Genomic DNA, 22927 nt, shown 5'->3' with positions numbered 1-22927 from the left:
ATGCTTCAAAGCTCGCTAATAAACAAGTCAAGCTTGCACACTTCAGATCTGCAAAAGTAAAAAACCAAGAGCTTCTTCAAGCTCCGTTTAAATAGCAAACGAGGAACAGACTCTATCATGCTAGGCTTGAGCTTGATTGCTACTACTTTCATACAATGAGCCAAGACTAGGTAGCCTAATTTCTAGCTTTTTCACTTGTTTGCACACTTTGTTACATTTATAATATAATAATGTTGTTATGTTGGTAAACTAAAATGTCTTAGTACCGTCATAAAGGCTACCAAGTCATGATAACCTTCTAATCATTGCTCATATATCTAATTTATTCATTATGAATAGCAGCAAACCTTTTTTTATTGAACAATCACAGCAAAATTTCATCGTTGCAGAGGCATGTATGAATAGCAGCCAACCTTTGTTTTACACTATATTCAAGTGCAGAAACAACCAAAGAAAAAGAAAAAAAGAAAAGAAGTGCTGAAACAAGCTGGAGATAAGTCGGCACAATTAATTATTATAATCCAATAAGCAACACGTACGTTGCCAACTAAACAATCAACATTTTCACTATATTCTCATGGACATCAACTTGTCTTTTTTGGGGGAAAAAAATTGAAAATTGCAAATAGATAAAGTTGGTCATGTTTGGTTCTTTGCTATGCATGCAAGCCAACACTTCATGTGAGAATTATAACTTGAAAAATCTTGGATTTGCTCCGTACATGGCAGAGTCCATGAACAGCTTTAGATGAAAGCTTGTCCTCTAATGGCTTCCATGTGCTGTCGGTGGGTGACGAGGAGCTTAGTCAGAAAGATAGAAATCTCAGGGTACCAACTTTTTGTTGTTCCATGAAAGTTATGTGTGGGTTGATAGGCTATGGCTAGTTCATCTTCTCCGGCCAAATCACGAGAAATTCCGAGGAAAAAGGCCGAACTCCCACCACCCTGCATGCCTTTCGGTCTTGCATTTAAAAACTACGTACAAGTTAGTCGATCGGCAGGTGCATGAATAATAATATATATTTATTCAAATTTAAATTTAATAATAAAAAAATAACAACAAACATTAGTCTTAGATCATAGCATTACAAGACATTATATTTCCCTATCAAATCCCCAATTCCCACTGTAGTGTACACTGTAGATCTATCAATCAACTAACATCGGCAACTTAGTTTGATTACCATGCAACGAGTCGGCTTAAAAAAAAACAAGAAACCAGACAAGCGTCAATAGCAAATTGTTTGTGTCGTGTATAGATAAGCCCAGGGACCGAAGGCCATTTGGTTGTAGAATTGGCTAAACCAATTTTTGATATTTATTTTATATTATAATTTTTTTGCGATTAGGATGATCCAATCTTCATCTTCTATTTGGTATCTATGTCGTCTCTTAAGAGCCGACTTCAACTAGGATTGGACCCCTCTCCTTACCCAAGCAACAAGAAATGACATTTAATTATATATATGTTATGTTAAACAAGAATATATATATATATATATATATATATATATATATATATATATATATATATATATATATATATATATATATATAGGCTTAGCTATCTTCTTGCAGATACTATTTATCCTCATGAGCTAATAAGTTAGACCTGCATCGCCGAGTTTTATGGGATTCAAATATCATGTTTCTCAGATAACCAAAGTTTTCTGGTGACCCATGGAGTCATGCCATCGGTTCCTAAGTTCTCCGGCTAGAAAAATTGGATGCGAAGAAAAAAAAAATTAAACAAACGATTGATTACAAATTTGGACCGATGGATAAGTTTGGATTCCTGCCAAAAAATAAATGAGTTTAAGTTCATGGTTTTACATCCTATCCTATTTTCACTTGTTCGATCCTATTCCACACAGCTCTATAAATTTCTCCGCCTATATCTTAGCATATTTTTAATTGCATCTAATTATAAATAGGCTTAAGTTTGAGTTAGTTGTTGTTTTTACCTTGAACTCAATTTGATCTATCGATCAATTTAAAATTCACTTAATTACTATTCATTTAGAAAGATTGATTTTTTTTACGATTTTGCGGAGACCTGTGTTTTTGGTAAACAGTCGCCTAGGCCTGATCACTGCGATCCCCTTTGTGAGAAGGCACCCCTTCTCCCGAAGTTATGAGGCTATTTTGCCAAGTTCCTTAGAGAAAGTTGTCTCGCGACCCTAGGTATTCTCTACCTACCCACCTATATCGATTTTGGGTACAAGTACCCTTTTGTTGAAGGTCTGACTTTGTCTCGGCTAAGGATATGGATCAAAAACTACTGATGCAGTCTAAAATGACTAAGAAAGCTTCATGGCCAATGGAAGTATTGAGTTTCCCAAATGGAGGTAGATCATTCTGAATCGCCAACAGCACGCACTTGCAGCCTTGGTTGGTAGGAATAAGTGGAAAGCCTGATTGAGCATTTCAAGAGCTAGGAGTGAGGATGAAAGAGCCGATGGATCTCTAATATCCATACTTTGTAGATCTATCATATATTTATTTAAATAATCACTTATTCTATATTTATACCTAAGAATAAAATTATTCAGAAATTTTTAAATATATATCGTTTTCTAAAAATAATTAATTCAATCTTTGCTTGCAAAATGGATAATTAAATAATTCTTCATACAGAGTTAACTTTCTTGAAATAAAAAGATTTGGTCCAATTTTTGTCGGTCGCGGCTTGTGACATTTGTCGTGACATTCGTTGATCACATGAGGTGGGGCATGCACCATCAGCTTTTGTTCGCACGCTCACATGCTAACACCAACGGACACCTATTAGGGCAAATGGTCCCTATTACATCATGACACAAAGTTATAACCTATTAGCTAGGCCAATTCGGTCCCAACACGATCCTATCTTGCATGGTTTGATGGACCCCACTTAATGAATCAATTGAATCTTTGCGAGTCAAAAAAAAAAAAAGGAGCTTAACCACTCATGATCTTAGAAAAAGGAGCAGCTTAGCTTTGGGTCAAGTCCAACTGCCTTGGATACCAAATCCATTGGCACCGAAGGGACAAAATTTTGAAGGAAGATTTGAATGGAAGCCGGAGGTTGGGAACACGTTACTTGCAGCAGCCAGAAAGTAATGGCGTTTTCTTGTCCACGTCCAAGTCCAACGCAGGGTCACCAACTTGCCCTTAACTTCAAATTATAGCCAGATATATTATAATTTTTTTTTCATAAATATTCTTTGAAAAATTTAAATTTAAATGAATACACTCCTAAAATTTATATTTATTTATGTACTCTTATAAAATACTGCTCTTGCACAAATATTTCTAATATAACGATTCTTTTAACATCGTTATTCGTTAATAAAAAAATATATTTAGTTTAATTAAAAATAAAATAAAATTTTAAAATTATTTTTTAGTCTACCACCGCGATTATCTTATAAATGTTTTCTTTTGCATGTCTATTCATTAAGAATATTTTAGTCATTTTAATTTGAAACCATTAATTTTTCAACGACGTTATATGGTGTGAGTATGTATACAAAAATAATGATAAAATGATAAAATAGCAAAATAAGTGTTTTACGAAGATATATATACAAATATTAATTTTTAAAAAATATTTATGTAAAATTTAATATTTAAAAAAATATTTATATAAAAAACTTTATATTGTAATGGAGAGTCCATCGACAGGGACAACGAAAGAGTTCATAGACGGAGAACTTGTGGTCTTGTGCTTTCAAATATTCCATGTCGCTTTAGATGCCTTTAGGCATCGCAGTTGCCGAGAATTATTTCATGCAGCAATAGTACTAGGAGACCATTAGAAAAAGGACCATCTACGGTGGACTCCCGTGAGTATTGCCTCACCCTTACGTCGGCTGGAATCCCGTTGGAGGGATTGAGTTTTTTTTTTTTTGAAATAAACGTAGGCCTAAAGCACCGTTAAAAGGTGCATGCGATATGGGTTTCTACGTCGTGTCTCCATGTTGACGTTTTGCATGGGCGGGTGCAAGTCCTTAGCAATTCTAAATATTAGTTGGCAAACTTACGCCTGAATCTAGTTCACTAGATGGTTGATCTTAAATGGATTCTTTAAATAAAAAGCATTCATGGACGCTTGCTTAGAATGGCTTTGGGATTTTAGATCTTAACTAGTGTTGCATATTGCATTGTAGCTGAAGTAAATAAATTGTAATCAAAAAATATACTGCTATATCTTATCCACAATCCATCCACATCTTGAGCATCTATTTTATAGTTCTATTTTTTCCCTAGCCGACTGCAGGAGAAGATTTTCTATTACATGGTTAATTAATCAAAAAAAGATTAATCAAGCTTTGTGTAATAGCATCATTAATGCATAATAGTCATTGCCTCATACTATTGTGAAGCAAAGCCATTGTAAATTGCCAGCTTGCATGGATAATTACAATACCACATAATGATCATAACATTTATATTTAAAATATCAATTCATTACTAATAATGATGCAATTTTATTAGTATTTAAAAAAAATATAAAACCATATTTAATAAAGCTTGGTGCTATTTAAATATCTAATTTTTATAATTATCTATTTTATATTGCTATGCGTTACATGAATAACAAATATATTAAATAATTATCTATTTTTTTTATCATTCTTATTTTTTTTGCTAACTTCTGTTTCTCATTTAATTGGATCCATGAAATAAGTGGGGCCAGCCACTTTAAAAAAATCCTATAAGTTTTATGAGTAACAAGTAAAATAAATCTATTAAAATGACATCACCAACATATAATGATGTTATAATGAATATTTTGAAATATTAGGCAACTCTATTTATACTTAAATTTTTTTTATAAGGGCAAGATGTATCACTTAAAAATAGGTACGATGTTTTAAGACCCAACTTGCAACTAACTCATTTCAAATAGGTTTTGAGTTCAAAATAAAAGGATCCCAATCACATAGGGTCGGCTTGACCTTATCAATTTATTAAAATAGTAGGATTCTTTTAACTAACTCATTTCAAATGGGCTTCGAGTTTAGAATAAAAAAATTCCGATTGTATAGGATCGACCCGACCTTATCAGTTTATTAAATTAGTGGGGTTCAAATTTACCGTTCTCATTAGTTTAGCCTGTTCGACCTATTTAATAATCATATCGGGTCATCACCTGATCCATGTAAGACTTGTTTAATATATTTAAAGCCAGCTCAATGTATTTAAAATTCTTTTAACTTACTTAACCTGATTTCACCAGTTTGTTAAACCGATCTTGGAAACTAGGCCTTCACACAAGTCATGCGCTCCCCTCCGCCGCTGCAATTCCTACAAGAATACAGGGGCATTTAGGTCATTCCACTACCCGGAAAACCCGAGCTCGACCGGGAAAAAGTGGGCGAGTGGGGGTGGGGCCCACTACCCCTCCTCATGTGGACCACGTCGCCCCCTTTCCAACTCCCCTCCAATCCCCCGACCAAGATGAATTCTTTAAATAGGACTAGATTTCCCACAAGCGTCAAGCTTCAAGGGCACACGAGTCTTTCCGACGATATGCATGGACACGCGTCGAGCATCGGGATCCATTGGACATTGAGGCGTGCAACAGCCGGAGGAACGGACTGGAGAAAGACAGCAAGCGGCGAGCGGAACGTTGAGCGTTCCCACCTCCCTCCTCCATGCCCAATTCGGCTCGAGTCTTAGGGTCGCCAACAAAAGGATAATTTGAAGGTTTAATCTCGTCCGTCCACGTGCCCATCCATCTCGTCCTCCTCTTGTTCGTTTAAAGCTGGGACTGGATCTTCAAATTTAAGCTTGTGAGTGCACATAACACTGGAGCCAAACTCCTCCATAACGTTCGACCGTTACTTAACAAACGGCACCGCTCGCCACGTCATCTTCGCGTTGCTCCCCGTCCGACGGCGTCGCCTGGTTTCCCTTCCCCGAAGGAAAAAAATTTAAAAAAAAAGTAACGAAAACGGCAATGGTGTTTCAATTTCCTTTTTTTTTTTAATTTAACTGCGAGCATATAAGTTTACAAACCCTCTCTCTTTGCCATTCTTTCTCTCTCTCTTTACTCGTCGCTCTCGCTTCCGGCTCTTTTTCTTCTCCTAAATCTGTTCTGGACGTTCTGGTTCTTGGAACCATAAATAGACGGAGAAAGGAGGAGCGAATCGAGTGCGAGTTTTTCGAGAAGAAGAGGCGAATATATTCAATTTTTAGATATTTTGTCACCAGAAGAGATCTTTCGACTTCCCTCCTTTCTCTGCCGGTAAACAGACTTATTTCTCCATTTTTTCCCCATTTGGCTGTTGTTTTTTCAAAAAAGTTCTTGGTGCTGGTGGAGAAAGAAAGATCAGTTCTTTGTGTTTTTTTTCATTCGTTGTTTTTTTTTTTTTTTAATTTTACGTTGCGATGTAAATGGAGCATTGTCTCGGAGATCTCTTAATTCGGAGCAAAAATTCATCAACTTCATAGATTTTATTTTTTTATACAAAATAAGATTCTTTCTGTTCGAAATCGTTGCAGGTAGAGGTTTCTGATCGAAAGCCACGCGAAAGGTCGGGATGTTCACTGAAGGACTCGATTCGCATGCCCTTCGATGGGTTCGGGAGGTCAGCATTGCCAATTTGTTCTTTTCTGTGGCGGTATTAACTCTTGTTGGATGTTCTTGCACTAATCTGGAGGTATTAAATAGGGTCAAGCATCTTTCTTAAACCCTCGGCAAGGGATGGATCCTCTTCACGGTCTCCGGAATGGCGGACGTGGGCTTGGCATCCCGCCGCCGGAGAAATTCCGGAGCGGGCACCTGCCGAGAGGGGCGATCCCCATGTCCCACACCATCCCTACAGAAGATGAAAGTGATTCTGGCTCAGACATGGATGAGTCCTCCGATGCTGAGGCGGAGATCTATGGAGGAAGGTACTCTGTTGATTCTTCGCCTCGGGATGATGTCTCGGGGCGCAGGGCACCTAATGGAGCCTCCACTGCAGCTGGCAGTGGTAATCGGTACACAGTTCCGGTTTCAGGGCAGCATTACTACTCAAGTGACGGTTACTCGGACTTAAGTTCGTCAAGGGATACTGCTCGGCAGCAGCCGCAGCAGCTGAGGAAGCAAGTGCATGTGAATGGGTACATGGAAGAGGAGGAGGAAGACGGGTTGTCGGATTCTGGCTGGAGCTCTGCTAGTCTGACGGGAAGGAATAATGGTGGTGTTGGTATGGCTTCAAGAGGGAGCTACCGCACAGAGAGTTACTCTTGTAATGTTCCCTTCAGAGGAGATGTGAAGACTAATATGCAGAGGGTTGGTGTGACTTCCCAAGGAAGTTGTACTGCAGAGAGCTACTCCTATAAAGTTCCCATAAGAGAGGATGCGAACGTTAGTGCTGATAAAGCCGGTGTGAATTCACGCGGGGGCTACCATTCGGAGAGCTACTCTCGGCGTGTTCCTTTCCAAGAACATGTGGAAGCTACTGCTGAGATGGTTAGTCATTTATTCTGGCTTTTGTTTCTAGTTTCTGGTTCAAGTTTGAAAAATAAGTTGTGAATGTTGAATCTGTTATCAAAATTATGTAATTTAATATAATATATGTGGTTAGTGCATGCATGGATCGAATTTGACAAGTTCGCTGAAGACGTATTGTAACTTGTTGGAGAGGTGGCTAGATACCAGAAATCATCTCCTAAAGTTAACTTAAAGAACTCATTTTTGATAACTTGCTGGTTAATTTCGTCACATTTATAAAATTTTGGCATGTTCAGCTTTTTGCTTGTAGATCTATTAACTCTAGTGTTGTATTCCATGACTGATAAATAACCAGAGCTTCCTGCTTGCAAGTTGGTAACAGTATTTGCACAACTGAAGTAAATTGCACTTTAATTAGTGTTTCTTACATATTGCATCTGGCTATGCTCATTGTTGTCTAACTTGTTTTACTTGCTGGACAATGTATCTATTTTTTTATTTGATTCTTGTATATTTGTAGTTACTATGTAGCATAATAGACTCTCCCTTCTTTCTTTTCGTTGTAACTATGATTTTATCAGACTCCTCCTTTCATACATTTAGTTGCAGTTCACTCCTGTCTCCTCTTTCATCTATGTGCTCTCTACAACTTATGTTATCATTTGTTAAAGGTTTTGTTTAACTGAGATGTAAGTTATGAACCAATAGTACTTCATGATCCGCTGAACATAAGTTATTCACCCCTTTAAGAAATTGAGACAAAAAACTGCATCTAAACCCTTGAAATATAAAAAAGCAGTTCCCAAACCTTTCAAAGGAATACACTTTTCACGTTTCTTGTACAGAATGTCACTCCTTGCCATGGAAGTTTACATTTTGTTTTTCCTGGAATGCCCCCATTTTTTTTAAATATCTATCCAGGGTCTGCTCAAGAGGATGTAATATGCTTTCATGGAAGAAAAGGTTCACACTAGTTTGCTTCCTATATTATCTCAAACAACGATGTGTATGTTTTCTTCCTTTCCTGCTCAAGATGTATAACAACATTGACAGTAATCGAAATACATATTGTCTCTCATGAAATACCTTTATATTTTATTATCTATGGTCAGCTAAAGAGGATGTGATATGCTCTTGTAGAGAAAAAAGAAAAGACTGCCCACTTGTTTGCTCCCTATATATCTCAAACAAAAATTAGTATTTTTTTTTTCTTTCTTCCCTCCCAAAAAATATAGCATCAGTTCTCTATGTTGGTTTTCTTAAGGGTCATTTTCCTAACAAAAACACTAGAGAAAATTTTTGTTGTTGTTTGCTAGTCAGGGAGTATGGCGTATTTACCTGAAACATAATTCTCCATCATGGAAATCTTTGCTTATGGTCTGCACCTGTAGTTTGTTAGTTTTGGTTTGAGGACAAGTGCTTCACCTTCTATATCTTTATCCTCGTCGGTGTATAACAATTTGCCGTTTCCTATTGCTGTCTTGTTCTTCCATATAACCTGCACATATAGCTTTTACAATGCAATAGGTTTATTATCAGCTAGGCGCCTTACTTTGCATAGGAAATGTATAGGCCTTGTTATACATGGGGTACCATTGAAGAGGATTCCTTTGGTTGAGGTTTGCACTAATAAATCACTGTCATCTTCCAAAGCTCAAACTGGCCATGTAAGGAGATTATAATTGTCGACTTCACCTTGACCCTCTTTATACTACCTTGCTAGCAGCCTGGCACCTTCTCACACTTAAACACCTACTCTCATGTACAAATATGGGCTTCTCATGTCATCAATAGAAAAATTCATCACTTGATGTAAGCAATAAGTATTAAAAAGAGAGACTAATTACAAAACATAGGATGGAATTTTCCTTTAATTAGTCACGTCATCTCTTTCAATGGAAGAACTTCCTGTTCATGACCTTATTTCTTGTATTACCACAAAGTGGTCTTTGTGCTCCCCTCTCGTTTTGCTCTGGCAAGTTGTGCTGTCCTTTGACAACCGCTGCCATGTGCTGATGCATCCGATCAAGGAAAACCTCATTCGTCTTAAGAGTCTTCCACAAACCTAACCCCCTTTTCAAATGTAAAACATGGGTAATTACATGTTCCAGGGCATGTGGAGAACCATTTAGAGGTACTTTAAAAGATGGGGATCATCTCCAGAAACAGGAATCCTGAAGTACAACTCGGTTTTTTATGATTTCTGAATTATCTATCATGATCATTCACTTTCCTTTGTCTTTTTCCCTTCCCTCATGTATCCATCTTGGTAACTTCAGTTATGGGCTTGTCATTAATGTGGCCGGGCACTTGTTCTCCCCTGGTGGTCTCTACAACATAAATTATGATCTGTAAAATTCGGTCTGATTGTTAAGGTATGGAGTCATATTCTACTAAGCTAATATTATTTCTTCACTACATTAGAGGAACTCCTGAGTATGAAGTACTAGTACTGTCTTGAAGAGTTCAAGTTTATGTTTCACTTCTTTGTGATATCTTCATGTTCTTATACTTTTGCCATCCACAAATTTTTCCCCTTACCGCATCACTTTCTCTTGACAATGCAACCAGAGTCCTATTAAAGTTTGGATCTACAATTGTTATCCACCTTATAAAGCCTAGTATTATATATTTGATACATCCACAGTTATAATTACATGCGGGAGACTTTTTCTTAAGCTCAACTATAATGATATTAATGATTCTTATGCATCTTGCATGTGTATTTAATTATTTTTTGTGATGCTTGTACATATGCATACAGGATGTCCTTTCTGATGTCCCCAGTGCACCACCAATTCATGGCTCTGATCAGAAAATCAGCCAAGCTTCTGAACCAATACCGAGATCATATGATGCTCATGCAGCATGTTCAAAGGGCCCAGCTATTAAACAGGAGGCACGTTCACATGTTAACGATAAAAGCAATATACCAGACGAGAATGTCAGGTCTTTAAAATGCTCGCAACTGTCCAACTCTGTTTGAAAGAAAGCAAATAATTTGGTATAATGCTATATGCATTGCAAGTTTAATGAATTGTTCTTCTCAGGAACACGTCAAGTGGTGCTGAAGTTGCCCCATCTTCTAGTTCAGTTCCAGTACGAGTTCCCACTTTTCATGCAAGGTATACTGATGGAGCATGCAATTGGAATTACTCCAGCTAATAGATTATCAATATGCTAAACAAGTGGAGATCATATTAAATAAGTGTAGTTGTGATGATTGATTATCTTTTCCCCTCCACATGTTTGTTAATGAAATATTTGTTGGCTTGGAAATTGATTTTTAGTGCACAAGGGCCCTGGCATTCTGTGATTGCATATGATGCATGTGTTCGGCTATGCCTTCACGCATGGGCTAGAGGTTGCATGGAAGCTCCCGTTTTCTTGGAAAATGAATGCGCACTATTGCGAAGCGCTTTTGGGTGAGTTTGATCTGTTTAGTTTTTTGTTGAAGATATAGCTGTAGAAAATACTAAGCATGCTGAAGGAGTCACAAGTAGAATGTGATGCAAATTGTTATGCAACTTGAAAATGCTATGTGGTTTTTTTTGTCAAGTACCTCTGATATGTTGTTGTTTTAAATGACTAAATCCGAGTTCCAATCAATAATTTTGGTACTATGATGCTCAAATATTTATCTGGTTTGTCCCTATTCCCTTCAATTACCATTTTGCCCTTATCATTCTATAAACTCTCAAAAAGTTGAGGACTTTGTCATGAAATTCAAACTATCACGAAACTCAATGCGCATTAAATGCTGCTTATTCCCCCCATCTATTCTCTGCGCTTATTCCTCAACCAAACATCAAAAATGCCTATCTCATCGAACAGGCTTATTCCTTGAGCAGTGCAAAGAATACCCTCCCCCCAACCAAAGACCAGCATAAAGAACAGAGAATATATAATTTGAACAAAAAAAGATGAAGTAGCTGTACTAATAATAGTTTTCTTGCAAGGCCACAGAAATAAGATAAAATTTCCAACATAGTAAAGCAAGCAATCTCCTTTCCTATGTCTTGTCGCAGTCTGCTGCAGATCTTGTTACAGTCAGAGGAGGAACTGCTGGCAAAACGATCTTCAGAGCTTGCCAGTGAAGGAGCCGCACCGAAGCCCAGAAAAACAATAGGCAAGATGAAGGTCCAAGGTACGCTCGTTTTTCTTTCTTTCTCTTTTCTGACTGGCAATGTTTGCTGCTTTCCGAAGCATTAGTTACTAGTCATATCATTCTTTTCTTCAAAAAGAGCTGTCAATATTTACTTTTGGGATTTTTCATCTTTTCTGCTCACCTTCCCCCCATCAACTGGACATTGCCAACACACTTATATACATTAGAGATATCAGATTTGTATGGTTATATCTACGTTCTTATTCAATTTTCTGTTTGCTTTGCAGTCCGTAAAGTGAGAATGTCTCTGGATATGCCTTCTGGCTGCAGTTTTTCATCCTTGAAGGCACCCATGGTAAAGCTTGAATCACTTCGATATCGCATGTCCAATTTCCAATCAACTCTTTCATCAGGATGGGAATCGCTTAGGAAAGTTCGTGTTTTACCCCATCTACCTGCACATAGTTCATTTTCAAGGCACAGCTTAGCATATATGCATGCTAGTGCTCAGTATATTAAACAAGTCTCTGGCCTTCTAAAAATTGGGGTTACTACTCTTCGTAACAGTTCAACATATGAAATTGTCCAAGGTAACTACAATGAACTTTGTATTAGAAGGTATAGTATTAGTGATCTTTTCTGATGAAATATCGGTTATCACAGAAACATATTCGTGTCAGTTGAGGTTGAAAAGTTCACCTGAAGACGATTGGGTTCGGATGCAACCTGGATCTGGTGAAACACGTGTGTTGTATGTATCAATCTTTCATGATATTGCAAATTACTTTTCTTTCCAAGTAAACGTATGAATATTTAAATTTACGTTCTTTGTTGAAGTAGATAATTATTTTTTCTTGAACCAAAATTTTGGACTAATTTGACCTACGGTTGGTATGCATGTTAACATATTTGCTTGGAAATTACAGCTTCCCTGATAGCGTAGGAGATGATTTAATTGTTGATGTCTATGATTCCAAAGGAAAGTTATGTGGCCGAGTTGTAGCTCAAGTGGCCAACATTGCAGAGGATCCTGTAAGCATCCCTTAACTGATGACACTGACATTAATTGGAAACTAGATTATTCTGGTTGCCCTTAAAATTTTCCTCATGCAGAGTGACAAACTTCGCTGGTGGTCTATTTATCATGAACCGGAGCATGAACTTGTTGGACGAATACAACTTTGTGTAAATTACACCACCAGTGCAGACGAGAATGGTGCTCTGAAGGTATGACAATGGCAACATTCTTTGCATCATAGTTATTTCAATTTTTAAATACACCCTCACTTTTTGGAGCAACAGCAAGACAACTGGATTATATCTTTTCTGCTCTGTTCTTGGAGTAGATATGTTCTCAGTGTTTTTACTTTCTCTTCACCTTTTCTTTTGAACAGTCTAGAGTCATATAGTTTCTGTTGTGAATTTAGTCAAGATCTTTTGACCGGAGTGAACGTGTTAGATCTACTTCAAAGATGCTGTATTAAAATGGTATTGCAAATGAGGAATGCTAGGTTTTTTTCATTACATAATGCAGTGATGACTAGTCAGAGATCTTGGTTGGCAAAGGTGCCTGCTTTTATGTTAAAGGGTCTACATAGAAGAAGGGCACGCCAAGGAGATTCCAAATGGACGTCAAAGCTTATCCTTTCTGTGAAATATAGCCTCCTCCCTGCTTTGTGTATATTCATGTAGCTCCTCTTCCATTTATCAGATGGTGTTTCTAGATTTTAAACAGTATTGGGAATGAGTTAAGCATTCTAATGCTGATAAATTGCTGGTCACTTCAAGTTAGTTTTATACCGGTGCAAATGGAACGGTACCGCATTGTACCGGTGCAAACCAGACCGGTTCGCAGTGGTACGCGAGAGGCAGCGCGCTCACGCGCGCGGGGAAGAAGAGGAAAGAAGAGGAAGAAAGAGGAAGAAAGAAGAGGAAGAAGAAGAAGAAGGGAGGCTGGGCCTCGGGCAGACCCCCTCCCGAGCACCCCGACGAGGATCACCCCCCTCTCAAGAGCTCCATTCGCCCTTCCTTGCTCGCGGGAGAAGGGGAGAAAGAGAGGAGAAGAAAGGAGAAGGAAGGAGAAGCTTCGGGAAGAAGGAAGAAGAGAAGGAAAAGAAAAAGAGAGAAGGAAAAGAAAAAGAAAGAAGAAAAGAAAAAGAAAAAGGAAGGCGGCAGCGCGCGGGGAATCGCGGGGAAGTGCCCTCACGCGCGGGGAAGAGCTCACGAGCGCGTGGCATCGCGCCTGCGCGCCCCGCGCTTTGGGCAGCACGTGTAGGAAAACGCGCGGCGAAGTGCACTTGTGCGCACGGCCTGCCTTATGGAAGCACGGGGAGGCGCGCCTGTGCGGAATAGCATCCTGCGCGCGCTCCCGCAGCGGACCGGGTCGCCACCGGTACCAGTTCAGCGTACCTTGGGTGGAAGGAAGATTCAAATGAGTCCTTTTCTTAGATGTAATAGAAATTTTTAATTCCTAATTGCTGGGATTTAAAGGATATTCTTTTTCTTATATTACGATTTATTGCAGATGTTTCCTACTCATTAGCTTACTTTTCATTTTGATGCTATTAAGTCTTAGCTGTGAATCATCATGGCTATAATGAACTTTGTTCTCTCTCTTTTTTATTGTATAGCTAAGAATCCTAACTTGGCGGTGCTAATGCTTTGTATTGCAGTATGGCTCTGTTGCAGAAACTGTGGCTTATGATATAGTCTTGGAAGTTGCAATGAAAGCTCAACGTTTCCAACAAAGGAATCTGTTGCTGCATGGACAATGGAAATGGTTGCTGACAGAATTTGCCTCCTACTATGGGGTTTCAGATGCTTATACCAAACTAAGGTACTGTTCAGATAATATTTTCTTTTTCCTATGAAATAAAATTACGATGGACCTATACCTCCGCCCCTTCCAAAACGAAGCAAAGGAAGAAAAAAAGAAAACAAACACAAATTCCCACCCCAAAATTTTCTTTACCTTGGCCAGCAAGTTTTATTTGCTTTATAGATTAGGTATAATTTTATTAAAGTTTGAGACATTCATGACTAGCTCTCAAATTTAAATTGACTCTTTACAACTTGGTGCTCTACTCTTGAACCGAGCACCTTTGGGCTAGAGAGGGAGTTGCCGTGAACCTTAGAAAGCCAGTTGGCAGTAGCATGAGCTTACTAGACATGTCTTGTAAAATTATACTTTAGAGAAACAGCTTAAAGTTATGTTAGAACTGGAAGGAACATGGAAGTGTTCATCAAAGGAGCTTTATTGTTAAGAAATCAATCAGAATTTTGTACAGATTCATGGGTTCATCTTTTAATACGATCTATGCTAATAAGGTTATTATAATTGCCAGATACCTTTCTTATGTTATGGATGTCGCAACCCCTACAGCAGACTGTCTCATTTTGGTTCATGATCTGTTGTTGCCTGTGATGTTGAAGAGCCATAGTAAGAATACATTGAGTCATCAAGAGGTACTTATTTTCTTTGTTGGCAAATATGAATTTTTTGTATATATTTTTCCCCTACAAAATATTATGTCCAGAATCAAATGTGAGATTCTAGGAGCCATCTGTAAATTCTGGAGATGAGTATAGGTCATCAATGTTGTTGACTGCATGTTCACGATTTTGGTTCCATTTTTGTCCTTAACGTGCATTATGGTGACAAATGTAAATGATAGAACCTTGTTTTAAATCCTTAAATATGATTGCAACCTTATTTGCTCTTGCGGAGACCTTTGGGTCTTTTCCTGTTATATATAATTCTAAATATGATTTACTCTGTGGTTTCTGCATTAATACTCTTATCTGAAAGATCTTTATTGTTATTTATCATTTTTCAGGTCCTTTTGTTGTTTTGTGAATTTTTGAGATGAATGTGAACTGCTCTACTAACATATATGTTCGTCCATCCTTGTGGAAAGAACTTAAAGTATTATTCAGCATATTAAATATAAAAATTACATCATTTCTGCTTCCTGGTGTCTTGATTCTATTTTTACATGAGTAGACCTTTTTACTAGTTTTAGCTGTCTCTAAATAATGTCAGTCAATAACTATATGATTATGGATTAACATGAACTATTGTTGGTGCTTCATTAGAACCGCATTCTAGGAGAAATCGAGGAGCAGATTGAGCAGATTCTATCTATGGTTTTCGAGAATTACAAGTCCCTTGATGAGTCTTTACCGTCAGGAATGGTGGAAGTTTTCTGTCCTGCTACTGGGGCTCCAGCACCAGCATTGGTGCCAGCTGTCAAGCTGTACACTCTTCTGCATGATATACTATCTCCAGAGGCTCAACTAAAACTATGCCGTTATTTCCAGGTTAAGGAATCCAACAATATTGTTATGAAGCTTCCTATTCTTGAATTTGAGAATACATGTTTTTCTAAAATTCCACTATGTGTTCAGGCTGCTGTAAAGAAGAGGATGAGGCGGCACTTGGTTGAAACGGATGAGTATGTTGTGGGCAAAAGTGAAGGCAACTTGATGGATGTTGTGACGATTTCTACTGCTTACCAGAAAATGAGGTCACTCTGCTTCAATATCCGAAATGAAATTTTCACAGACATCGAAATCCATAATCAGCATGTACTCCCCAGGTAGATCTTTTTCTCCTTTTCTCTTTTGCCAACCAGGCTCCACTACTGTAAAGTGGAGGAGGCATGTTGAAAAGTAAACCCTTTCATTGTTCTTTCTTTGACTAACGTTGTCATGAACCTGTAAAGGACATGTTTGTCATATGCTTCCTTGCATCAGGTCCTCTCTTACTGACCTTGTTTGTTATTGCTATAGCAGTGCCTGTCAAAATAATTTGTTGTTTCATGTATAAGAACGGCATACTCATTTTTACTAGTTATCTACTGGAACATTGTTTGGTTGTGTTCTTTAGCTACTGTATAAATTTGAATGAGTTTAATTTGTACATTTTTTTAAAAAAATTGTGTTACCATGACATTTTAAAGTTTGTAGGTATTATGTTGTATCTGAAAGCTGTATGATTCATGCCACACACAAAAGGAAGATATTTAATACCACAAAAGGGCGGATTGGAAGGGGTATTAGGGTTGCCTCAGGTTGTTTTTATCCATTCTTTACCATTAATCTTATCTCTTCAAGGCTTTAAATACAATCATCAAGTAATGTTCGCCGGATGATAGCTCCCAATCCTTGGCAAGCGAAGATAAGCATGGACCTAGAGAGATCTCTCAAGTGCAACTTAATAATTTGTCAGATCTACAAATGTGAAGGGGTATTTTGAACAGTGGCTGTTCAATACCATATTAAAACATGTCTTACAAGATTTTAAAATGGTTTCACATATGCATCCTTTTAACTAGTATTCTGCAGTTCAAAAACTAGATCACAGTATACAAAAATTTTCCTAGTTGGAATCTTAATGGACAATGAATTTTGTTATATCTGATGCCAAAATCCAGAATCTACTTCCATGTTTCCTTCAGTTCATATACATACGTACATACATACTCAGTTATTTACTTTCATACCTATCCTGGAACCTGGGTTAATGAAATTCTTTGCCTGAAACCTGTGCAAACCAGATGCATGTTAGTCTTGAGATGTTTATTCTCCCTTTGATTTATGTTTTTTTTTTCAAGTGCCCTAATATCAAGGCATGAAAGTATCATGAATCGTATCCAATCTTATGTAAATTTTATGGCCAAATCAAATTTTATTGTAACTTTGGCCACATCAAGATGCAATTTTGCTGAAAAATGAAAAATCTTGATGCAAATAATGAAAATTATTCACCAAATCAAAATCACAAAAATATATAAAGCCACCTAACTGTTCTCTTAATAGTTGCTTTTGTGGTGTTATTGTACATTTATCTATCAGTAATCAAGTCACCAAAATATGCCACTTCTTTTAGTTATTCTTGTGGAAATATTGTTAATTTACTAATAAGATATGAGCAGAGTATCTTAGCCTGCGGAAATTAAATACCTTCATGCCTAAAAATCAGCATGACACAGAATATAAATTTAAATGATTTTGTCACATCTATAGGAAAAATATGGCCTGCTGTAATCACGTCTCAGGCTCTTCATTGCAGTGTTAGGGTGTTTCCTTTTCTTTTTGATTTTGTTTACTCAATTAGGGTGGACAACAAGATTATTTGCAAATTTTTTGACTGGGATCAATTCTTTATAGCTATATACTCAACAAATTGCAAGACAATTTCACCGTGTCATATATTTTCTGGGAGACAAATGCTTAACATCCATATCATGTTTCTAATTAACATCTAATGAACATTAGATTACTTGATTTTTGCCAGAATTTTGATGGACTTTTGTGAAAAAGGCCATTTGACACATGATGAATTGCACCTTAAACTTTTATATCCATAGTTCTTGTACTTTTGAAAATATTTCTATCCTTTATTATTCTTAAAAGTATAAGTCAATTTTGGTTCATTTTATTTATATATAAGTTGAAATGATTAATATCTAAGGGAGACATATGCTTATCCAAAAATAAAATGAAAATGAAAGAAGTAGAAATTTTTGCCTGGAAATCTTGTTGTATTAGCCAATATCTCGTTTGACAAATTAACTACTGGTTCTATGTAATATCTGAAATAAGATACTAACCAACTTTCTTCTATGTAATACTGGTTCTATGTAATATTAATTATGGTCAATTTAAATTAAACTTGGAATCTTTTCAGGCAATGCCTTGCTTGACTTATTAACTACTGGTCTGTGATATCATTATAGTCAATTTAATTTAAACTTGGAAAATCAAATCTTTGTTTCTTAATTTTCTTTACTTATTCCCCTCAATGATGCATAAAATCTTTGTGAAGTAACTCATCGTTGCTTTGACACATTATTTGGAACTTAAGATAGCGTAGTGGGACTGATTTATTGCATCACTTACAATGGATATAAATTGCTCTCCCAGTCACTCCCATTGAATAGTGCCGTTAAAATTTGAATTTGACTGCTGTACGTGAAGATTTGGGATTATTTGATCATGTTGAGTTAACGAGCTTTAATATGGATTTGTTATGATGCATGTGTCAATATGAAGTTGTGCATTAATCTGTCACTTGTTGCCTGTGCAGAATGTGGATGAAGGTTATTATGTTGCATCATTGCTGCATAAGACCAAACTTCCCATGAAACCCCCAGGCCACCCAGAGTATTTTACACATGCACCATTAGCTCATGAAAAGACTGAAGGATTTTTTGGGTTGATAGGCATAGAACTGCTACGTAATACATAACTGTTCCGTAATCTTTTATTTGAAAGTAGTCTTTGAGAATGACTTGCAGTTTAATAAAACCTTGGTTGCATGCTTGCACAATTGAAATCCTTTATGCTTTCACAATTGTATGCATGAGTTTTTGACATCTTAGGAGATAATAATTAGATTAATGAACATGTTCGTTGGTAGCTTGGCATCATTTTCTATGATTGTGAACAGAAGAACTACATTAGCTTTACTGATTCTTTCAGAAAAGGTGTTCTTGTTCTCTATTTAACATTACTACTAATACATCTGTGTTTATTTCTTGTCACAGCTTCATAGACCTTCCGAATCTATCCGCATCCATTTACAGTGCGGAACTCTGTAGTAGATTGCGTGCATTCCTTGTTGCATGCCCTCCGACTGGCCCTTCACCACCTGTTGCTGATCTTGTTATTGCAACTGCTGATTTCCAAAAGGATCTTGCTAATTGGAACATTAGGTAAATATTGTCCTTATATTATTATGCTGCTTATTTGGTTTTCCCAAAAAAACTTTCTGTAAATATTTTTTATTATCTTCACAGTCCTATTAAAGGAGGTGTTGATGCTAAGGAGTTATTCCACTTGTATATTATATTATGGATCCAAGATAAGCGCCTTGCATTGCTCGAGTCTTGCAAATTAGATAAGGTAAATTATTTACATTTTAAGACATTTTCAAGTTTGCATATACATGTATGTATGTATGTCTGCGTGTGCTATTTTTTCAGCTCTCCATTGAAAGTTGTGTCAATAACATTTAGGAAAGATAGAAAAGACTGGATGCTTCAATTTTAAAATGATCAGAAACTGTTAGATCTCTATTCAAATTAATACCGGGGATTCTCTTAGTTAAGGGCTTGCACTTGTTGAATTGGCTTTGGTCAAATTAAAGAAGATCTGTACTGAGGTCCTCAATTTCGGTATGGAGTACTATGCTGTTATGCTATCGATTTGGTATAATAGGGTACACACTCCATATCAAGACAGCTCCAGACTCCTATTTCTCACTTTTTATTGCGGTACTATCCGAAATCGGGTGGTAGGGTTGGTACGGTATAGTATGCAGTCTGGTTTTGGACGGTATTGGGCAGTACGACATGGTTCAACTTCAGTTGGATCGGTATAGGTCGGGCGGGCTGGTTTGGGGCCTCTACCGACCCAAATATGTTTTTGTGCCGGTTCCGACTTAGTGCAGGTCGGTTCGCTTGGAAGCGGGCTGTTCTGGATGATACGGCAAACATTGGTCCAGACAATGGCAAATTATGGTGGAGCATTAGGATTCAACACTTGATGGGTATGCCAAGGTTTAACACGGGGAATCAAGACTCGCTAGTGGTGTCATTGTCACTTTGCCTGATATCACTTCCTCTCATAAGTAGATGCTTAGTAAAAGGGATTTGCATGGACCATTATGCCTCGGGGCAGCCTTATTCTCTTTTCCTTTTGCTCTCCTTTTCTTCTTTGATCACCCAATGCCACTTTTCTTCTTTTTCCCTCTTCTTCTCTTTGAATTTTTGTCTTATCACTTCGTTCTTTATTGATCGAGCTTTCCACAATTAACATTTTCATTTTTGCCCTCTGGAGATGTCTTTCATCCTTTACTAAATGTTTCTGTAGATGTCATTGAACTCTTCATTTTAAAACAATGCTTCAAAATACTGGTTATTGATATAGCACTTATGGTTCTTTAATTTGGCTGATATTTGAGTGGCAGGTGAAATGGTCAGGAGTTCAAACACAGCATATGACAACTCCATTTGTTGATGAAATGTATGACCGACTGAAAGATACCTTGAATGAATATGAGGTCATCATATGCCGCTGGCCAGAATACACCTTTGTTCTGGAGAGTGTATGTTTGGGCATATTTTCTTAGGCCCCCTGATTGTTTAATTTTTGCTTCTCCATGCCCTATCAAATTTGAAAAATAAATCACTCATTTTACTGCAATTTGTTTTTGTTGCCTTTATAATTTAAAGGCCATTGCAGATATTGAGAAGGCAGTGGTTGAGGCTTTGGAGAAGCAATATGCAGATGTGTTGGCCCCGTTGAAGGATAGCATGACACCTAAGAAATTTGGCTTCAAATATGTTCAGAAACTCGCAAAGCGCAATTCAATATGCCCTTATACTGTGCCTAATGAAGTGAGCTGTCTGCTAATGCATTCTTTTTATGCACCTTAAACATTTTGACTTAATTGTGGTCTAAAAATTTGCATATTTTGCTTTCAGCTGGGGATTCTCTTGAACACTATGAAAAGAATGATTGATGTTCTGCGACCCAAAATAGAGATGCGGTTAAAATCCTGGCGTTCTTGTATACCAGATGGTGGGAGTGTAGCTGCTGAGGATCGCCTTGGTGAAGTAAATGTAACATTGAGAGCGAAGTTCAGGAATTACCTGCAAGCAGTTGTAGAGAAACTCGCAGAGAATGTAAGTATGCATTGCTAACTCATCCTCATGACATTATTTCTTACTTTTAGTTTGCTTGAAAGAAAAATTTTGGAAATGAGAAGAATTTAATCACTCTAGGCCCATATTTCATTTAGTTGCATGGACGCTAGAAAACTAAATGACAGCAAACCTATAGTATATAGCACAGAATGTATGAGATGTTCAAGAAAATTTCTCTGTCATGCTAAATGACATGCATGCTTGTTTTTCTTGATGGAGCATATGATTTCCCCACAATGTCAATTGTTGAGACTACAAACATGAATGAGTTCCACAACTGCCTGCATACTTAAGAAGGAAAAGGTATCAAGTGACTTTGTCTAGCGAAACATGGACATGCCACTACAAGTAGTTTTTCTTCATAAAGAAATAATGCGCCAACACCAGTCTTGGTTCTATGCTAACCTGATGTTTCCTTTCAGCTTGAGGAAGACAATATGTTATCATTTCTAACGCATTTATCATACTCACTTTTCTGTTCAGACTCGCGCACAGAGCACCACAAAACTCAAGAAGATCATCCAAGACTCAAAGGATGTTATAGTGGAATCTGATATTAGAAGCAGAATGCAGCCCTTGAAGGATCAGCTTATTCAGACAATCAATCACCTCCAAACAGTCTTTGAGGTTCATGTGTTTGTAGCAGTATGTCGAGGCTTTTGGCACCGAATGGGACAGGTATACCATGTGACAATTTTGCAATGCATCCCTGCTTATTGGTTATGGCAATGTATATAATTAATTACTTCTGGCTACAGGATGTCCTTAGTTTCTTGGAGAATCGAAAAGAGAACAGAGCATGGTATAAATGTGCACGAGTCACGGTGGCTGTAAGTGCCCTAGTTTTTGTAAAGATCTAGCTTTTTCTTGGATGTATATAGCCTGTATCTGGGATTACTTGCATGTCTATGAATCTTTTGACCTGAATAAAGATCTGAATGATGCAGGTTTTGGATGACACATTTGCATCACAGATGCAGCAGCTGCTTGGTAGTAATGCACTGCAGGAGAAAGACCTGGAGCCACCCAGATCAATCATGGAAGTGCGTTCAGTGCTCTGCAAGGATGCTCCTGTTCACAAGGACTCAAATTTCTACTATTAGGTTGTGTAAATATGTTTCGTATGCATCCATTTTTTACCACTATAGTCCTGAAGAGCTGACAGCAGGGTGAAATAGATTGCCGATGATCTAAAAAATGCTGCCTTGAACAAGTACACGCCAATTTGTATAGGTCCAAGCATATGAGGAAGCTGAGGGAAGGCCAAGCCTGTTCTCCATGAGCTTCTTGCCGGTAGTGTAGATAGTAAAAGGAGTTCGACTTACGGTGTTCCCTGGTTCGGCGGACTGGGCTTTTTTATCCTTTTCCCTTGTTTGTATGATATAAGCGGAGATAATTAAATGGGGTCCTGCAGATTGTCTGGGTTATTGGTGCTCTGACTATGAGTTCTGGGGCTGAGATGTGTTATGGTACTAATCTAAAGAACATAATGCAATAATTATAAAACTATTCTTTCTTGTTCTCATTCAGTTGTTCTCAAGGATTGCACTCCTGCATCTGACTACTTAGATGATGCCTTTAAGCTTTTATACGTCTGGGACTTGCCTTGAATTATATAGCATGTTTGCAGGTTTTCCTATACTGCAGGTACTCTGGCAAGTCGATATCAACAAGTTC

General features: G+C 37.5%; 1 protein-coding gene across 1 annotated transcript; it reads left to right on the top strand.

The window, feature by feature from the left end:
• The first annotated feature begins 6015 nt into the window (after positions 1-6015).
• On the top strand, positions 6016-22353 carry LOC103722296. Its single transcript, XM_008812798.4, has 23 exons — positions 6016-6235; positions 6493-6578; positions 6662-7447; positions 10194-10378; positions 10480-10554; positions 10720-10854; positions 11458-11576; positions 11825-12127; positions 12201-12288; positions 12464-12569; positions 12651-12764; positions 14210-14373; positions 14882-15002; positions 15633-15857; positions 15945-16135; positions 19088-19255; positions 19340-19445; positions 20512-20649; positions 20777-20941; positions 21029-21229; positions 21734-21928; positions 22009-22080; positions 22198-22353. Exons 2-23 carry the CDS (start codon positions 6531-6533, stop codon positions 22351-22353), a joined length of 3861 nt encoding a protein of 1286 aa, XP_008811020.2. The 5' UTR covers positions 6016-6235; positions 6493-6530.
• Positions 22354-22927: the final 574 nt, after the last annotated feature.

This window comes from Phoenix dactylifera, chromosome 15 (assembly GCF_009389715.1).
Source record: "Phoenix dactylifera cultivar Barhee BC4 chromosome 15, palm_55x_up_171113_PBpolish2nd_filt_p, whole genome shotgun sequence".
NCBI lineage: Eukaryota > Viridiplantae > Streptophyta > Magnoliopsida > Arecales > Arecaceae > Phoenix > Phoenix dactylifera.
The sequence above is the reverse complement of the archived record's forward strand: the minus strand, read 5'-3'. Positions and strand labels throughout refer to the sequence as shown.